This window comes from Bos indicus, chromosome 29 (genome assembly GCF_029378745.1).
Source record: "Bos indicus isolate NIAB-ARS_2022 breed Sahiwal x Tharparkar chromosome 29, NIAB-ARS_B.indTharparkar_mat_pri_1.0, whole genome shotgun sequence".
NCBI classification, from domain to species: Eukaryota; Metazoa; Chordata; class Mammalia; order Artiodactyla; family Bovidae; genus Bos; species Bos indicus.
In genome coordinates, this window is record NC_091788.1 from 51,191,075 (window position 1) to 51,207,147 (window position 16,073).

Here is a 16,073-nt window from a genome sequence, read left to right on the forward strand (position 1 = left end):
GCAAGGAGGTCCAGCCAGCCCATCCTGAAGGACATCAGTCCTGAGTGTTCATTGGAAGGACTGATGCTGAAGCTGAAACTCCAGCACTTTGGCCACCTCATGAGAAGAGCTGACTCATTGGAAAAGACTCTGATGCTGGGAGGGATTGGGGGCAGGAGGATAAGGGGACGACAGAGGATGAGATGGCTGGATGGCATCACCGACTCGATGGACAAGAGTTTGGGTGAACTCTGGGAGTTGGTGATGGACAGGGAGGCCTTGGCGTGCTGCGATTCATGGGGTCACAAAGAGTCGGACACGACTGCGCGACTGAACTGAACTGAACAGAGACAGTCAAAAGGTGAGGTGCTGGGGACACAGGGATGAATGGGCAGGTGGCATGAAGGGATTTTTAGGGCAGGAAAGCTCTGTGAGGTAGTGTCCACACAGGCGGATTCGTGTGATTATACATTTGTCAAAGCCCAGAGAATATGTAACACCAAGATGATTAGTAATGGCAAATCCCAGATGTAGTTAACAATGATGTACAATATTGGTTCATCATTTGTAACAAATGTCCTAAATGAATGCCCCGTGCTGGCAAGCCTGGGTGTGTGTGTGTTTGCGTGTGTGTGTGAATTCGTACTTTTAGCTCGATTTTTCTGTAAACCTAAAACTGTTCTAAAAAACAAAGTCTGCGAACTACTTTTAAAATGCACATGAAGTTTAACACAAGAGCTGCTGGTTTATAACTCCACTGACTCGATTTGCAGTTTCTGTGTCAGGATTTCAGGGGTGCTGGTTGTAGAAAGGCCGACCGAGGTAGTATCAGATCTCCCGCCTGCAGAAACGCACACGAAGGCCCAGGTGCCCCAGGCCCTGGTCTCGCGCGGCCGCAGGCCCCCACCCCCAACCTGCCCGCAGCTCCCCGCGCCGTGCCGCGTCCGAAGACTGGGGAAAGGTCACTCGGCCCGCGGCTTTGGTGGCCGCGGCCTGAGTCCCCTCCAGGCCCTCTGGACCGCCTCATCGGGCCTCCGCTGGCGCCTCTAAGCTTCGCACAGGCCGTTCCCCTGCAGGTTCCTCCCGCTGCCCCCACCGGGGTCCCCTGGTCTCCGGGCGCCCGACCCCCGCCGGTCTGCCGAGGGGCGCCACCGCGGCGCTAGGGGCGGGCGGGATGCCGGGGCGACAGCTGGGGGGGCGGCCCTGACCTTCCCGCGCGATCGATGGGGCGCGGCTCTGGCGGCGCGGAGCCGGGGCGGCGCCGACCCCCGCCCGCCCGGCTCCCGCTCCGGACGCCGCTATAAAGGGGCCTGGGCCTCGCGGCTGCTCAGCCCGGACAGGCGTGCACCATGGCTAAGCTGGCCCTGCTGCTACTGCTGCTGCCGCTGCTGCTCGGGTGCTGCGCCGCGCGCCCCGCGCCCCCCAGGTGAGCCTGCGGCCCCGGGGCCTGCGCCCACACCTCCAACCCATCCTGCCCCCGCCCGGCCCTGACCACCCTCGGCCGCCCTCCCGTCCTCTCCGCAGGGCCCCGCGACACTCGGACGGGACGTTCACGAGCGAGCTCAGTCGCCTAAGGGACAGCGCGCGGCTGCAGCGGCTGCTGCAGGGCCTGGTGGGGAAACGCAGGTGAGGGGCGGGGCCTGGGGGAAGGAAAGAGGCAGGTGAGGGGCGGGGCCTGGAGGAGAAACGTAGGTGAGGAGCGGGCCCTGGAGGGGAAAGACGGGCGAGGGGCGGGGCCTGGTGGGAAAGGCGGGCGAGGGGCGGGACCTGGAGGGAAGTGCCTGTGAGGGGCGGGGCCTGGTGGGGAGCGCCGGTGAGGGGCGGGGCCTGGAGGGATAGGCGGGCGAGGGGCGGGACCTGGAGGGAAGTGCCTGTGAGGGGCGGGGCCTGGAGGGATAGGCGGGCGAGGGGCGGGACCTGGAGGGAAGTGCCTGTGAGGGGCGGGGCCTGGTGGGAAACGCGCGTAAGGGGCGGGGCCTGGTGGGGAGCGCTGGTGAGGGGCGGGGCCTGGAGGGGGAAGGCGGGCAAGGGGCGGGGCCTGGAGGGAAGTGCCTGTGAGGGGCGGGGCCTGGAGGGAAAGGCGGGCGAGGGGCGGGGCCTGGTGGAGACCGCCGGTGAGGGGCTGGCGGGGGACAAGCGACGCGGTGTGGGATCCCCCCGACTCCAGACTAATCCTGACTTGGGGTGGGGGGCAGCGAGCAGGACACAGAGAACAGCACAGCCTGGACCAAGTCTGCGGAGGGCCCGCTATGCCTGCTGTGGTCGGACGCGCCCGCCCTTCAGGCTTGGTGAGCAGCAGCCCTCCCCCATCCCTCCTCCAGCGCCTCCCTCCCTGAGGCACTCTGGGTCTCGGGCACAATTGGACACAACCCCGGTCCAGGAGCCTGGGAAGGGGAAACTGCCGGCGCTGGTGACCAGAGAGGCCTGCTGTCCCCAGGTGGGCGTGGTCTCCCGCGCCAAGACCCCAACCCTTAACCCGGCCGTCTCTGCAGGGCGCCCCTGAGGCCCCCCGAGGATCAAGCCTGGTCTTCCCAGCTGCCTCTTGCACTGAAGGCAGGGGTCATGGTGTCCAAGCCGGCCGTCCCGACTGCTGAGGGGACCCGATGAGGCCCTGAGGAAGAAGGACCCTCTCGAGGGGGGCCTGGACAGGGGAGGGGGTGGGAGGAGGGGGATGGGTTGCATCTGGCACCAATAAAGGAGGAATTCAGACCCTAGCCCCGCGAACTCTCTCTGTGCACTGCCGTCTGGTACCCTCAAAGCACCTGTGGGGTGTGGCTGTCCAGGGAAGGAGGGTCCTGTCCTCCGGAGTCTAAGACCGTGGCCACGCCCAGCTGCCCTTTAAACCTGGGAAGCCAGCGGGGAGCTTCATCTGCCCACTTCCTCATCTGCTGCCCATCCCCTGGGCTCCCTGGGAGCTGGCTGCACCCCTGTCATCCACACAGCAAACATTCAGAGACCGTGGGGGGCTCACATGTCCCCCAGCTCCTTTCCCAGGGAGGCAGTGGTGAGGGGGCAAGGTTGTTGTTCTTCAGTCACTCAGTCGTGTCTGACTCTTTGCTATCCCATGGACTGCAGCGCACCAGGCTTTCCTGTCCTTCACCATCTCCCAGAGTTTGCTCAAACTCATGTCCACTGAGACAGTGATGCCATTCAACCATCTCATCCTCTGTCATCCCCTTCTCCTCCTGTCTTCAATCTTTCCCAGCATCAGAGTCTTTTCCAGTGAGTCAGTTCTTTGCATCAGGTGGCCAAAGGATTGGAGCTTCAACTTCAGCATCAGTCCTTCAATGAATATTCAGGGTTGATTTCCTTTAGGATTGACTGGTTTGATCTCCTTGCAGTCCAAGGGACTCTCAAGAGTCTTCAACATCACAGTTCAAAGGCACCAATTCTTCAGCACTCAGCCTTTTTTATTGTCCAGTTCTCAGATCTGTACGTGAAAAACCATAGCTTTGACTATATGGACCTTTGTAGGTAAAGTGACGTTTTTTCTTAAAAACAGACCTCTCTGTTTTTCAATATGCTGTCTAGGTTTGTCATAGCTTTTCTTCCAAGGAGCAAGTGTCTTTTAATTTCATGGCTGCAGTCATTGTCCAGAGTGATTTTCAAGCCCAGGAAAATAAAGTCTCTCATTCTTTCCATTGTTTCCCCATCTATTTGCCATGAAGCGATGGGACCAAATAAGCAGGGTAACAATATACAACCTTGACGTACTCCTTTCCCAATTTTGAACCAGTCCATTGTTCCATATCTGGTTCTAACTTGCCTTTTGACCCGCATACAGGTTTGGCAGGAGGCGGATAAGGTGGTCTGGTATTCCCATCTCTTTAAGAATTTTTCCACAGTCCGCTGTGATCTGCACAGTCAAAGGCTTTGGTGTAGTCAATAAAGCGGAAGTAGATGTTTTTCTGGAACTCTCTTGCTTTTTCTATGATCCAATGGATGTTGGCAATTTGATCTTTGGTTCTTCTGCCTTTTCTAAATCCAGCTTGGACATCTGGAAGTTCTCGGTTCACGTACTCTTGAAGCCTAGCAAGGGGCAAGGACGAGGCAGGGAGGCTCAGCCAAGCAGGAAGAGGTGACAGGCAGGAGATGTCCCACAGGAGGCGGCTCCCCAGTGGAGGGAACTGAGCGTGACTCTCGGCCCTGTGTCCTGGCCCGCCGTCTGGCTGAGCGCCTTGACTACCCCGGGACCTGTGGGGCAGGGCCGGTGACGACAGCCCAAGAAGTGCCGGGGTTGCAGGAGGCCTTGGAGGACCAGCAGGCAGGGCTGCTCCAGGAAGGTGTTTCAGGCCAGGAGGCGGGGGAGACGCCACCCCACGCCCCATCACAGCGGGCCCTTCTCCCCTTCGGGACCGCACCCACTGGTGCCTCCCAGCTACTGAGCCTAGGTGGCCAAGGAAATGGAGGCAGGATGCCTGGGGGCCTGGGCTAAGGTTCCTCCCCAGGATGCCCCTCTGTTGGCACCCAGGGTGCCCCCCCAGAGCTGCCAGCTGTCCCTGGAACACTCCATCTCTGTCACTGTGGGCTCACCCAGCCTTGCCTGGAGGAAGCCAGCTTGTTTCTGGGACAGGTAGGGGAGTCCCTGGGACACAAATAACCTTTCCCTTCCCTAGAGGGTTGAGTACGGAGAGGAGGTGGGCCTGGACCTCACAGAGCTGACTCCCAGCACTGCGCCTGTTCATTCTGGCAAAGGAGCCCAGCAGAGGTGGGGTGGGGGAATACAGTGAGCACAGAAGCCAGTCCCCCTGACCACTCAGTCCAAGCCCTGGTTCCCGCTTCCCCTGCCCGGCTGTGAGCTCCTCGGGGTCTGTGGGGTGAGCCCCGTCAGCCCCTGCACGTGGCCTGGATCTGGTCTCCCTCTCCTTGCAGTCAGAGGGGCCTGGCCGGCGGCCGACGGGGGCCCCCTTGGTGGAGGCCAGGCTTGCGGGTGGCGGTTGTAAATGACCATAAAGTGGGGCGGCGCCTGGCGGGGCGAAGGTCACCCAGGAGGAGAAAGCGCCAGGCAGCACCCAGGTGGCTCAGCGGGTCCTGGACACCAGACGGGCTCGGACCCTCCGCGGGCCGCCCGCCGCCACCGCCCAGATGGGGACTTGGGTCCTGCTGCTCCCGCTGCTGTTCGCGGCTGAGGCCCAGGCCCAGGCCCAGGGTACACGCGTGGAGGGGAAGGGGGCTGAGCGGGGCGCGGAGGCGGCGGGGGGGCTGGCCAGCAGGCAAGGGGCTGGGTGGGGCGCGGGCAGGGGGCTGGCCAGAGGGCGGGGGGCTGGGTGGGGCGCGGGCGGGGGTGGGGGCAGGGCTGGCCAGCGGGCAGGGGGCTGGGCGGGTCTCGGGGGGCTGGCCAGCGGGCGGGGGGCTGGGCAGGGCGCGGGCAGGGGGCTGGCAGCACCGACCCTTCCTCCCCGACGTCCAGTCTGCTCCGTGGACAAGACCTCCCTCACCGTCAAGGAGAACACGAACCCCGGGGAGCCCCTCCTGGACATCTACGTCCCCCAGGGCCAGCAGGTGACCCTTGGACCCTCGTCCACCCTTTTTGCGTTTCGGATCCAGGGGAATCAGCTGTTTCTCAACGTGACCCCGGACTATGAGGTGCGGACAGCAGACCCAGGCTGGCTGTGCCCGTGGGGGCGGCAGGGACTCCCTGTGGGATCCACCTGGGCACTGACACTCCTCCCCAGAGAGGGGCTCTCTGGGGCTCTCTGGGTCTCAGTTTGCCCAGGGGGCCTCTTGGGCCCCCAGGCTTGGCTGAGGGCCTGGTCTCGGGGGTGGGCCCCTCAGGGAGTCAAGCTGCCGGGCCCTGACGCCCGCTGGACGCAGGGCGGGGGCCACGGACCCCGAGCCAGCACCTGCCTCGCTCCGTCTCCTCAGCTGGGAGATGGGGACAGTCGGCGGGGCCAGCCGGTCAGGTGAGTCCCACGCCCACCCCCTCACAGGCGAACACAATGCTGCTGGCTCACCTGGAGTGCAGGAGCGGTGACTCCGTGGTGAGTGCGCCCCCAGACTCCTCCCACGACCCCCGAGCCCACCCCCTCTGACGTCAGAGTGCCCTGGCCTGGACCTCTGTGCTCCGCCCTGCCTGGCCGCGGTCACTCCCTGCTGACCCCGCCTGGTGGCGTGTTCAGGAGTCACCTCTGTGCCAGCAAGGCCACACTGCCTCCAGCAGACTGTGCCTTGAGCTCCCAACCCCAGCCCAGTGGGTCCTCCAAGCCGACCCGGGAGGCACCCCTCCCGCCAGCTCCGTCCTCCCCTCCCCCGTCCCTCCCCCGCTAATCTGCTGCTTCTGCCTCAGGCCAGGTCCTGCCCACCCCGGGCGTCCACCTGGGGCCTGGTCAGCAGCATCTTCCAGCGGGTCCTTGACTCCCCCCGTGGCCCCGCCCAGCCCAGGGCGCGGCAGGAGAAATACTCTCTCCAGTAAAGGGAGGCTCTCCAGCGGGGTCCCCGCCTCCCGAATGAAGTGAATCAAAGCAGATTGGGAGCCCGCTCCCTGGATAGACACGTCCTCGGAGAGGCGCCCACCCTCGCGCCCACCCCCGCGCCCCCTCCCGCACGCCAGTCGGCTCTTCGGTTTTCCCTGAGTCCCGTAGGTGCCCCCAGCCGACATCACAGTGCACCACGGAGATTTCAGGATGAGGCTCTAAAAGATAAGGCTGCTTCTTAAAAAAAATAATAATAATAAAATAAAAGATAAGGCTGCTTCTTACCGGCTCCACTCCCGCGGTGATGCCGTCACACCCACACCGGGGAAGGCAGGGACCCCTCCCGCGGTGATGCCATCACACCGGGGAAGGCAGGGACCCCTCAGCAGTGCGACACCCCGCGTCCCCACTCCCCCGGGGCCAGAGGCGTCTGTGACAGTTTCTTGCCTGAATCGGGTCCCCAGAAAGGTCCACCTGGAGCAGCTGGCTGAGGTTTCTCTCACGTCTCTTTCAATCTACGGGTTTCTTGATTCCCCCCGAGTTTTATGTTTGAAGAAATTGGATTGCTTTGCCATTTTCCTCACTGTGGGGCTCTGCTGCTCGCACCCCGCAGGGCCTGTGTGATTTTTCTCCAGGTCAGCCACACCTCTGTCTGTACTTTTTAATCTTTATTTTCATTTATTTGCCTGCACCAGGTCCTAGCTGTGGCACACGGAGTCTTTAGCTGCCGTGTGTGGGATCTGTTAACAGTTCCCTGAAAAACAAGAAAGTGAAAATCGCGTCTGTGACCCCATGGACTGTATAGTCCATGGAATATCCAGACCAGAATACTGGAGTGGGTAGTCTTTCTCTTCTCCAGGGGATCTTTCCAACACAGGGATCGAACCCAGGTCTCCTGCATTGAGGACGGATTCTTTACCAGCTGAGCCACAAGGGACTGGGGATCAAACCCGGGCCCCCTGTGTTGGGAGCTCAGTCTCAGCCACTGGATCACCGGGGAAGTCCCACACTTCTGTGTTTTTAAAATCACTTTCTGTTCCCCTTCTGTAATGCCTGGAGCAGGAGCCCCAGGCGGAGAGCTGTCTGGGGTGCACCGCAGCATCCGGAATGAGCTCACCCGGCCTGGCCGGGGACCTTCTCCCTCCCCCAGGTGACTCAGCTGAGGGTGTTTGTGTCCGTGCTGGATGTCAACGACAACCCGCCCAGGTTCCCCTACGAGACCAAGCTCTGGGAAGTGCCTGAGGTGAGCGAGAGGGGGCAGCGGCCGGTGCCATCTGGGGCATCTGGAGGCCGGGGTCTAAGCCTGGGGGTCAAGGTCACGGCCAGACCAGCCCCTCCGCCCCCCAGGACACCCGGGTGAACACCACCGTCATCTCAGAGACAGAATTGGAGGCCCAGGACCAGGACAAAGACGATGTCCTTTTCTACACCCTCCAAGAGGTCACCCTGGTCAGTGCTCCCAGCTCCTTGCTCCGGGCACCCCTCCCCTTTTCGTCCTCTCGGGCTGAGTCCCCTGCCTCCCCAGGGTGCCAGCAGCTTCTTCTCCTTGGTGGGTGCAAACCGCCCAGCACTTCGGCTGGACCAATCACTGGACTTGGAGAGGTGGCCAAACATGACCTTCCGGCTGCTGGCCCGGGTGAGCAGGCACTCCGGCTCATGGCCCCACGCTCGGCCTCGGCCCCCAGCGCGCAGGCCTGACCGCAGGGCGGGCTGTTGCAGGACACACAGGAGGAGACCACAGAGCCCAGCCACACAGCCACAGCCACCTTGGTCCTGGAGGTACAGCCCGTCGACCTGCGGCCCCCCTGGTTCCTGCCCTGCAGCTACTCGGATGGTTTTGTCTGCATCCATGCCGAGTACCATGGGGCTGTGCCCACCGGCCACAGACTGGTACGGAGGACCCCAAGGAGCAGGGTGGCAGGGGCATGGGGCCTGCAAGGGGGGCCGGAGTGGTTGTAATTTTCAAGGAAAAGTGAAACTTCTTTCGTAAACCAGTCTTGCCCCACGCCGTGGTGGCCAGGGCCTCTGAAATGCCAGTGAGGGAACTGGGTCCAGTTGTCCTCAGGGCACAGCCAGACAGCCCCCTGGGGCCCAGCGAGTGGGCAGTGAGCTGGGGGAGGATGCTGGGGAGGCTTGGGGGCCTGGCACGGCCACCAGGTGCGCCCTCCCATCCTTGAGTGCTGCCTCTTGAGACAGACGTGCATGTTCAGATTGATCCAATGTCTCTGGGCAAACTGACTCATTAGCCCCAGATCCGGAGCTGCAGTGGAGAGTGCTGGACGACTGGGCTGTGTCCTTGGCTGCCCACTGGTAGCGACCCCGGCCTCCTGGAGGGGCGCAGGAAGGCCAAGCAGCGGCCACAGCACCAGCCCGATGGGGTCCTCGCCCCTCCTTGTTCCCACAGCCAGACCCCCTCATCCTGCATCCTGGGCCCGTGTACGCCATGGATGGGGACCAGGGCATCAACCAGCCCATCAAGTACAGCATCATCAGTGGTGAGTGGGCAGCAGCTCCCAACTTCCCTCTCCAGGGAACACCTTGAACCCATCCCTATGTGGGGAGACCTCAGGCCTCCAGAGGGGACCCCGCCCAAACACTCCCTCCGTCTTCTCAGGAAACGAGGACAGCACATTCTCCATCAGTGTCGACTCGGGCAACCTCACCATGACCAAGAGCATCCCCAACGCCAAGACCTTCCTTCTGGTGGTCAAGGTTGGTGCCTGCACAAGGCCCTGCTTGGGCCCACAGCTACAGAACATGCAGTTCAAGGACCAGCTGGTCACTGTTGTCTCCCAAACCCCCAGGGCGAGCAGGCTGATAATGCCCGATACTCCGTGACCCAGGTCACGGTGGAGGCCCGGAACGCCAGCGGGAGCATGCCCCACTTCACCCAGAGCCTGTATCGTGGCACTGTAGGGCTTGGCTCTGGGGCAGGCGTGGTCGTCAAGGATGCAGCTGACCCTTCCCAGCCGCTGAGGATCCGGGCCCAGGACCCTGAATTCCCAGTAGGCACCGCTTGGTCCTTTGATCTGCCTGGCCTCCTGCTGGTGGGGGGTGGGGGGCGGGGGAGGAGCGGTTTGCAGAGCAGCCTGGGCTCCAGACTAACTGCGGCCACGTCTAGGACCTCAACTCAGCCATCACCTATCGAATCACCAACAACTCTGACTTCCGAATGGACGGAGAAGCAGTCCTGACTGCTACCTCACTGGAGCATGCCGGGGTCTTCTACGCCGAGGTGAGAGGTGGGCGGTGGTCTCAGAGGGCCAGGGGTCCAGCTGGAGCCCAGGAGGGACAAACCCCCTTCCTGCCCAGGTTGAGGCCAAGAATACAGTGACTTCAGGCACCGCGACCACAGTCGTGGAGATTCAGATTCAGCCCTCCCCCACAGGTGAGCCTCCCAAGGATCCCAGGTTGGCAGGGGGAGGGCCCCTTGCTGGGGACAGTGGCGAGTCCAAGCCCTGTCACTGGCCCCAGGCCCCCCAGGTCCCCCCACATCCCCAGAGACGGCAGGAACTACCAGACCCTCGAGCGGCACCACTTTGGAAGTCCCCCGGCCCCCTGAGCCCTCTCAGGGGTCCTCCACGACCAGCTCTGGAGGAGACACGGGCCTGCAGCCTTCCCCAGGCACCACTCTGACGTCACCAGCCTCCTCCATGCCTTCGGGGCCCCCCAGTGTGGGAACCAGCCCCTCCCCCCCAGCAGCCTCACCCAGCGGGGGCTCAGCAACCAGACCCTCGAGCAGCCCCACTTCGGAAGCCCCCCAGCCCCCTGAGCCCTCTCAGGGGTCCTCCACGACCAGCTCTGGGGGGGACACTGGCCCACACCCCTCCTCAGGCACCACTCTGAGGCCGCCGGCCTCCTCCACGCCTGCGCCTGCGGGGCCCCCTAGTGTGGGAACCAGCCCCTCCCCCACAACAGCCTCACCCAGCGGGGCCTCAGCACAGACCTCGACGCCGACGTCCCCTGCGTCCAGCAGGAACACCTGGACGCCAGGTAGCACCCCCATTACCCTTGAGTCACCCTCACGCTCCCTGACTCATGACTGGGTCATCACCGTGGGGCACGGTTGACCCCAGGTCAGCCCAGCATGACCACGGAACCCCAAGGGAGGTCTGTTCCGGTCTAGGGGAGAGACAGGCCGTAAGGGTGCCAGGAGTTAAACTGGGGAAGGTGTGGGGGTTGGGGCAGAGCCCAGATTTGGGGTTCAGTGACCCCCCAGTTCCCAGCGTCATTCAGTCCACAGGCCCCATGCTGCCCACATCTCCTTGATGGAATAGTGGCCCCCTCGGCCTCCCACTTGGAACTGGTGGGCACTGACACCCCCTCCCCGCCCTCTCCAGCAGGCCGGCCTATTGGGTTCCCTGTGGGGGATCAGTGTACCCACCTCTGGGAACCGCGGCCCTTGGTGCCAGGCCTGGCCTGCTCTCAGGGTGTCCTGAGCTTCCCGCAGTTCAGCCTGGGAGTGCTTGGGGTGTGAGAGTAAGTGGGCAGCAGTCACATTGCCCGCAGGGACACCTGAAACAGACGGAACAGAAGGCAGGCCAGACGGAGGCCAGGCTGGGGACCGGCGCTTCTCGGAGGCAGAGATGGCGGTACTGGGCGGGGTGCTGGGCGCGCTGCTCCTCCTGGCTCTGATCGCCCTCGCGGTCCTGGTCTACAAGAACTACGGCCACCGACTCACGTGCGGCTCTGGCCGAGCGCTGGTGAGGCTTGGCGTGGGGGCAGGAGCTGCCCGCTGGAGGGCCAGGAGAGAGGGTTGCAGAGTCGGACTGGAGACTCCACAGAGAGCAGCCGGAGACGGCGGGGCGGTGGAGAGGGGGCAGGATGGAGAGCTGGGCAGCGTGAGGCAGCGGGCAGCGTGGGAGATGGAGGGAGGCCAGTGGTCAGAGTGGGAGATGGGGTGCGAGGCGAGGAGAGCAGGGTAGAGGGGCAGAGCGCCCGGCCCCCAGTGTCAGGGGCAGGGTGGCCGAGCCCAGCTGGCCGCTGGCTGACCGCAGGCTCCTGCCGGCCCCCAGGAGCCCCAGCCTCAAGGGTTTGACAACCAGGCTTTCCTCAACGACTCGGACGAAGCCAACTGGGCGCCGGCGCCTAGCCCTTCACCCAGCCACGCCCTGCCGGCGCCCCGGGAGCCCGAGCCCCCGGAGCCCGCGCCGCCCAGCCCTGAGACCCCGCGTCGGCTCCCAGAGGCCCCTGCCAAGGCCGCGGACGGGGGCAGCCCGGCGGCCGTGAGGTCCATCCTGACCAAGGAGCGGCGGCCTGAGGGCGGCTACAAGGCCGTGTGGTTCGGAGAGGACATCGGCGCCGAGGCCGACGTGGTGGTTCTCAACACGCCAGCCTCGGAAGCGGGTGGCGCTGGCGACTCTGGCAGCGAGGGCAGCGGCGACGAGGCTGCGGATGCCCAGGACGCGCCTGGTACCTACTCCATCCACTTCTAACGCCACCTCCCCGCAGAGTCTGGACCCCGAGAGTCGGCTTGGTGGCTGTCCCCACACTCCACGGCGCAGAATAAACTAACATTTTCGGTTCTGCGGGGACGTGTGCTGGCCGCCAGGGGCGCTGGGGGAGCCGCGAGGGGCGGGCGGTCTGGGCACTGCTTTGAGCTCTCGGCGCCGTTTCCCGGAAACCACCGGCTGCGCGAGGGGTTTCCCAGGCTTGGTGCCAGCTGGTGGCCAGGAAGTTCCTCTCCTGGTCTGACCACGGCCGACTCGACATGGACATTCTTCGTCTGGGGGAGGCTGAGGAGCCACTTGGCCAGAAGCCCCCCTCAAGGACTCGTGTGGGAGGGTGTGGGCCCCGGGACCGTCCCGAGGGTCACACTGCTGCACCTGGGGGCCACAGTGAGGGCAGTAAACGCTCTGGGGCGCTCGCGGAGGCACCTAGTCCAGGCGGCTGGGCTGATTGGCGGTGGGGGGTGTGGCCCAGAACGACGGTGGCCACGAGCCTAGGGCGGCACGTGGGGCTGGTGGGTGCACAGAACAGAGGCTATGGACGGACGGAACCCAGAGTCACGGAGTTGGGGCCTGAACCCCCTCCACTGGCTTCCTCGGGGCGGCCCTCAGGCAAGACTTCCGCACCGCCCCCCCCCACCACTACCGTTCCTTCCGGGTGGCCGGTGTTTTTCCATCCCTTCCAAGTATTTTAATCTCGACAGTATTTGAATATTATTGCCTGAGGAACTGTCACTGGTTAAGAATCCAAAGAGCGCGGCCGCAGCCCCTCCCACGCGCCCATCGCCCGCTCTTCCGCTCCGCGATGCGCCAGGTTTTGTTTCTGGAACCCCCGGCTTATCCCACGACCTCTCCCGGGAAGCTGGTTGCTGGCCCCAGGCCCCGCTGCGCTGGTTGAGCGAGGGGAGCAGCTGGGCCGCATCGGGGCTTGGTCCAGGGTCGCCAGGACCCCGGTGCCGCCTCCCGCCGCGGCCCAGGAGCCCGTCCTGCGCACCTGCGCTCGGCCCCGCTCCAGGCGCACGTGACTTCCTCCCCCGCACCTGGAGCTCCGCCCCTGCCCGGCCCCGCCCCCGCCCCGCCCCGCCACCATAAAAGTGTTTGCTCCTGAGCCCCAGGGGAGCAATCTCCCCACGGGTGACTCCGCGTCCTGAGGCCGAACGCGGCCCGAACCTGCGCCAGGTACTGGGGAGACCCAACGCGGGAAGAACCCGAGTGAAGGCTTCGTCGGACTCCGGGGTCGATTCTCGGAGCAGTGACCACGGAGGTCGGTGGAAGGCACGGGTGCGGGATGCGCTTCGCAGAGCAGTGACCAGGAGGGAGCGGGCTGCACGGATGTCGGCGCGGGGCCCGGGTCCGGAACTCGGGGACCTGGACGGGGAGGTGGCGGTGACGCGCGGGGCGGGGCGGGGCGGGTTAGGTTTCGTTTTTCCGCAACGCCGGGTTTCGTTTTCCTGCGGCCGTTCCCGTCGCGCCCCCGTAGGGCCCAGCCCGGACGCCGGCTCAAAACCTGTGACGCTTCGTGCGCGCGCCGGCCACATCTGTAGCCACATCCAGCGCCGTCTTGGCCAGGACTCACCTCCGCAACGCCGTGACGGGAAGCCCGCGTCTGTGACCCCCCGACACCCGGGACTACCTGTGGAGACTCACAGACAGCCCTCCTCTCTCTTCTGCGCCAACCCCCGACCGCGCCGCGACCCCAGCCCTCTGAGCACAGGGCGTGCCGCTCTCTCCAGGCCCAGCCTTTGCGGAGGGACCAATGGCCGAGGCTCCAGACCGGTGAGCCCGCCTCCCTGCCCGGTGCCGGCCCCACGTCCCCGGCGGCCCCCTTGCGCCCTGACACCTGGCTGCTCCGCCCGCAGGGGAACCCCGCGCGTGCTCTTCGGAGACTGGCTTCTGGGCGAGGTCAGCAGCGGCCGCTATGAGGGGCTACGGTGGCTGGACGCGGCCCGAACGCGCTTCCGCGTACCCTGGAAGCATTTCGCGCGGAAGGACCTGGGCGAGGCCGATTCGCGCATCTTTAAGGTGAGACTCTAGCTCTGCCCGGGCGGGGAAGGGCCGCTCAGGCCTGCAAGTCCAGGCCACGTGCTCCACACTCCTTCTCAGGCCTGGGCCGTGGCCCGCGGCAGGTGGCCGCTCCGCAGCGGTGGAGGTGCCCCGCCGATCCCTGAGAGTGCGCTGCGGGCCTCCTGGAAAACCAACTTCCGCTGCGCTCTGCGCAGCACGCAACGCTTTGTGATGTTGGAAGACAACTCGGGGGACCCTACCGACCCTCATAAGGTGTACAAGATCAGCTCCGAGCCGGGGTGCCCAGGTGAGGAAGGCCGGGGGTGGGGGAGGGGCGCTGCCGGCAGGGGGACTGTGCTGTGTCCTGGGAGTAGCTGCCAAGTCAGATTTTAGGTTTTAGAAGCTGGCGCCAGTTAGACGGGAGGCAGCACTGGAGGGAAGGAGGCCGCTGGGGCTCCAAGGGGCAGCGCAGCCCAGCTTCCGGGACCAAGGGGGCGTTGACATCCCTCACTTCAGCGTTTCCCCAACCCTAATTCTCCCTCAGAAGGCCTAGGCTTTGACCAGGGGGAGGACGAGGCCCTAGAAGATGCCCCACCTGCAAGGGTAAGGCCCCTGTGCACTCTTGCATCCTGGGTTGAGGCTGCTCCCTCCCTGGGCCTGGGGGCAGCTCATTTATGCTGGCGCTGTCCTCTTCTGCAGGGTGGCCTCCTGGGGCCCTGCCTGGCATCAGATACTGGTGAGAGCCTGGGGCACCGGCTGAACCCTGAACCCTGCCCCCCAAGCCTAGCTGGAGATGCCAGGGACCTCTTGATCCAGGCGCTGCAGCAGAGCTGCTTGGAGGACCATCTGCTGGATCTGACCCCCCCAGAGGCTCCTGGTGAGGGCCTCTTGCAGGGGGTGGGGGGTGCTCCACCCTGCAGGGACAGGCAAGACAGCAGAGTGCCTGGAGAGAGAGAGGGTGGCCCAGGGGAGGGGGTGCTTGGCAGGAATGGTGCTGGTCACAGCTGGGCCAGTACAGCTGGGCCTCTGCAGGGCCAGAGCCCTCTGCTTGGGAGCTGTACTTGCCACAGAGAAGGTGGTGCCTCCAGCCTCAGGCCACAGCCCCAGGAGCCAGGGAACGTGTGGGAAAGGGAGGACCTGGGGGCCCAGGTGTCACCTCAGGCTTCTCTTCCTTTCCAGATGCAGGCCCACCCCCAGAGCCCTGGCAGCCCCTAGAGGCAGAGCCCCACATGGGAGCCTCTGCCAGTGCCTGCACGCCAATGGCAGGGGAGCCACCCCTGGCTGGCCCTGGCTACTCACAGCTTGGTTTGCAGCCGGAGCCCAGCCTAGGGGCCCTGGACTTGAGCATCCTGTATAAGGGCCGAACCGTGCTGCAGGAGGTGGTGGGGCGTCCACGCTGCGTGCTGCTGTACGGCCCTTCTGCTGTAGCTGGAGGGGCTCCAGCACCGCAGCAGGTAGCCTTCCCCAGCCCTGCCGGGCTGCCCGACCAGAAGCAGCTCCACTACACGGAGAAGCTGCTGCAGCATGTGGCTCCTGGCCTGCAGCTGGAGCTCCGGGGGCCGTGGCTGTGGGCCCGGCGCCTGGGCAAGTGCAAAGTCTACTGGGAGGTGGGGGGGCCCCTGGGCTCAGCCAGCACCTCCAGCCCCGCTCGCCTGCTGCCCCGGGACTGTGACACGCCCATCTTTGACTTCGGCACCTTCTTCCAAGGTCAGTGACGCACCTGCCTTGGGGCTCTGGGCCCTCTGGGCCCCGCCCCCTCACCAGAGCCCTGTTCCATAGAATTGGTGGAGTTCCGGGCCCAGCAGCGCCGCGGCTCCCCGCACTACACCATCTACTTGGGCTTCGGGCAGGACCTATCAGTGGGGAGGCCCAAGGAGAAGAGCCTGGTCCTGGTGAAGGTGAGGGGCCAGGTCCCAGGGAGGGGGAGGCTGCACACAGCCCCCACCTGGCCTGACAGCACCCTCCCCGCAGCTGGAGCCGTGGCTGTGCCGGGCGTACCTGGAGGCTGTGCAACGCGAAGGTGTGTCCTCCCTGGACAGTGGCAGCCTCAGCCTCTGCCTCTCCAGCTCTAACAGCCTCTACGAAGACCTGGAGCACTTCCTGGAGCACTTCATGATGGAGGTGGAACAGGCTGCCTAAGCCAGACCCCCAACCCCTTCCAATCCAATAAAAAGATCTAAGGGGACTTCGCTGGCGGTCCAGTGGTTAAGACTGCATACTTCCAATGCAG

General features: G+C 64.6%; 3 protein-coding genes across 6 annotated transcripts; all 3 read left to right on the top strand.

Annotated features, from left to right (window-relative positions):
- Positions 1-1,275: 1,275 nt before the first annotated feature.
- Positions 1,276-2,656, top strand: SCT (secretin). The gene is made up of 4 exons (XM_070783333.1): positions 1,276-1,405; positions 1,504-1,605; positions 2,175-2,267; positions 2,472-2,656. Exons 1-4 carry the CDS (start codon positions 1,329-1,331, stop codon positions 2,584-2,586), a joined length of 387 nt encoding a protein of 128 aa, XP_070639434.1. The 5' UTR covers positions 1,276-1,328; the 3' UTR covers positions 2,587-2,656.
- A 2,304-nt stretch (positions 2,657-4,960) lies between these two features.
- CDHR5 (cadherin related family member 5) lies at positions 4,961-11,918 on the top strand. Of its 3 annotated transcripts, none has more exons than XM_070783322.1 (15): positions 4,961-5,128; positions 5,390-5,565; positions 5,910-5,960; positions 7,543-7,635; positions 7,740-7,841; positions 7,918-8,028; positions 8,112-8,282; positions 8,797-8,887; positions 9,007-9,104; positions 9,197-9,397; positions 9,514-9,627; positions 9,705-9,780; positions 9,867-10,385; positions 10,902-11,095; positions 11,408-11,918. In XM_070783322.1, exons 1-15 carry the CDS (start codon positions 5,065-5,067, stop codon positions 11,825-11,827), a joined length of 2,481 nt encoding a protein of 826 aa, XP_070639423.1. In that variant the 5' UTR covers positions 4,961-5,064; the 3' UTR covers positions 11,828-11,918. The 3 variants fall into 3 exon arrangements, with proteins under 3 accessions (XP_070639423.1, XP_070639424.1, XP_070639425.1); XM_070783323.1 differs by having other exon boundaries at positions 10,227-10,385; XM_070783324.1 differs by lacking the exon at positions 9,867-10,385.
- A 1,014-nt stretch (positions 11,919-12,932) lies between these two features.
- Positions 12,933-16,028, top strand: IRF7 (interferon regulatory factor 7). 2 transcript variants are annotated; one of them, XM_070783327.1, is made up of 9 exons: positions 12,935-13,103; positions 13,320-13,615; positions 13,699-13,861; positions 13,943-14,150; positions 14,388-14,446; positions 14,543-14,720; positions 15,023-15,550; positions 15,623-15,741; positions 15,815-16,028. In XM_070783327.1, exons 2-9 carry the CDS (start codon positions 13,596-13,598, stop codon positions 15,980-15,982), a joined length of 1,443 nt encoding a protein of 480 aa, XP_070639428.1. In that variant the 5' UTR covers positions 12,935-13,103; positions 13,320-13,595; the 3' UTR covers positions 15,983-16,028. The 2 variants fall into 2 exon arrangements, with proteins under 2 accessions (XP_070639429.1, XP_070639428.1); XM_070783328.1 differs by lacking the exons at positions 14,388-14,446; positions 14,543-14,720 and having other exon boundaries at positions 12,933-13,103.
- Positions 16,029-16,073: the final 45 nt, after the last annotated feature.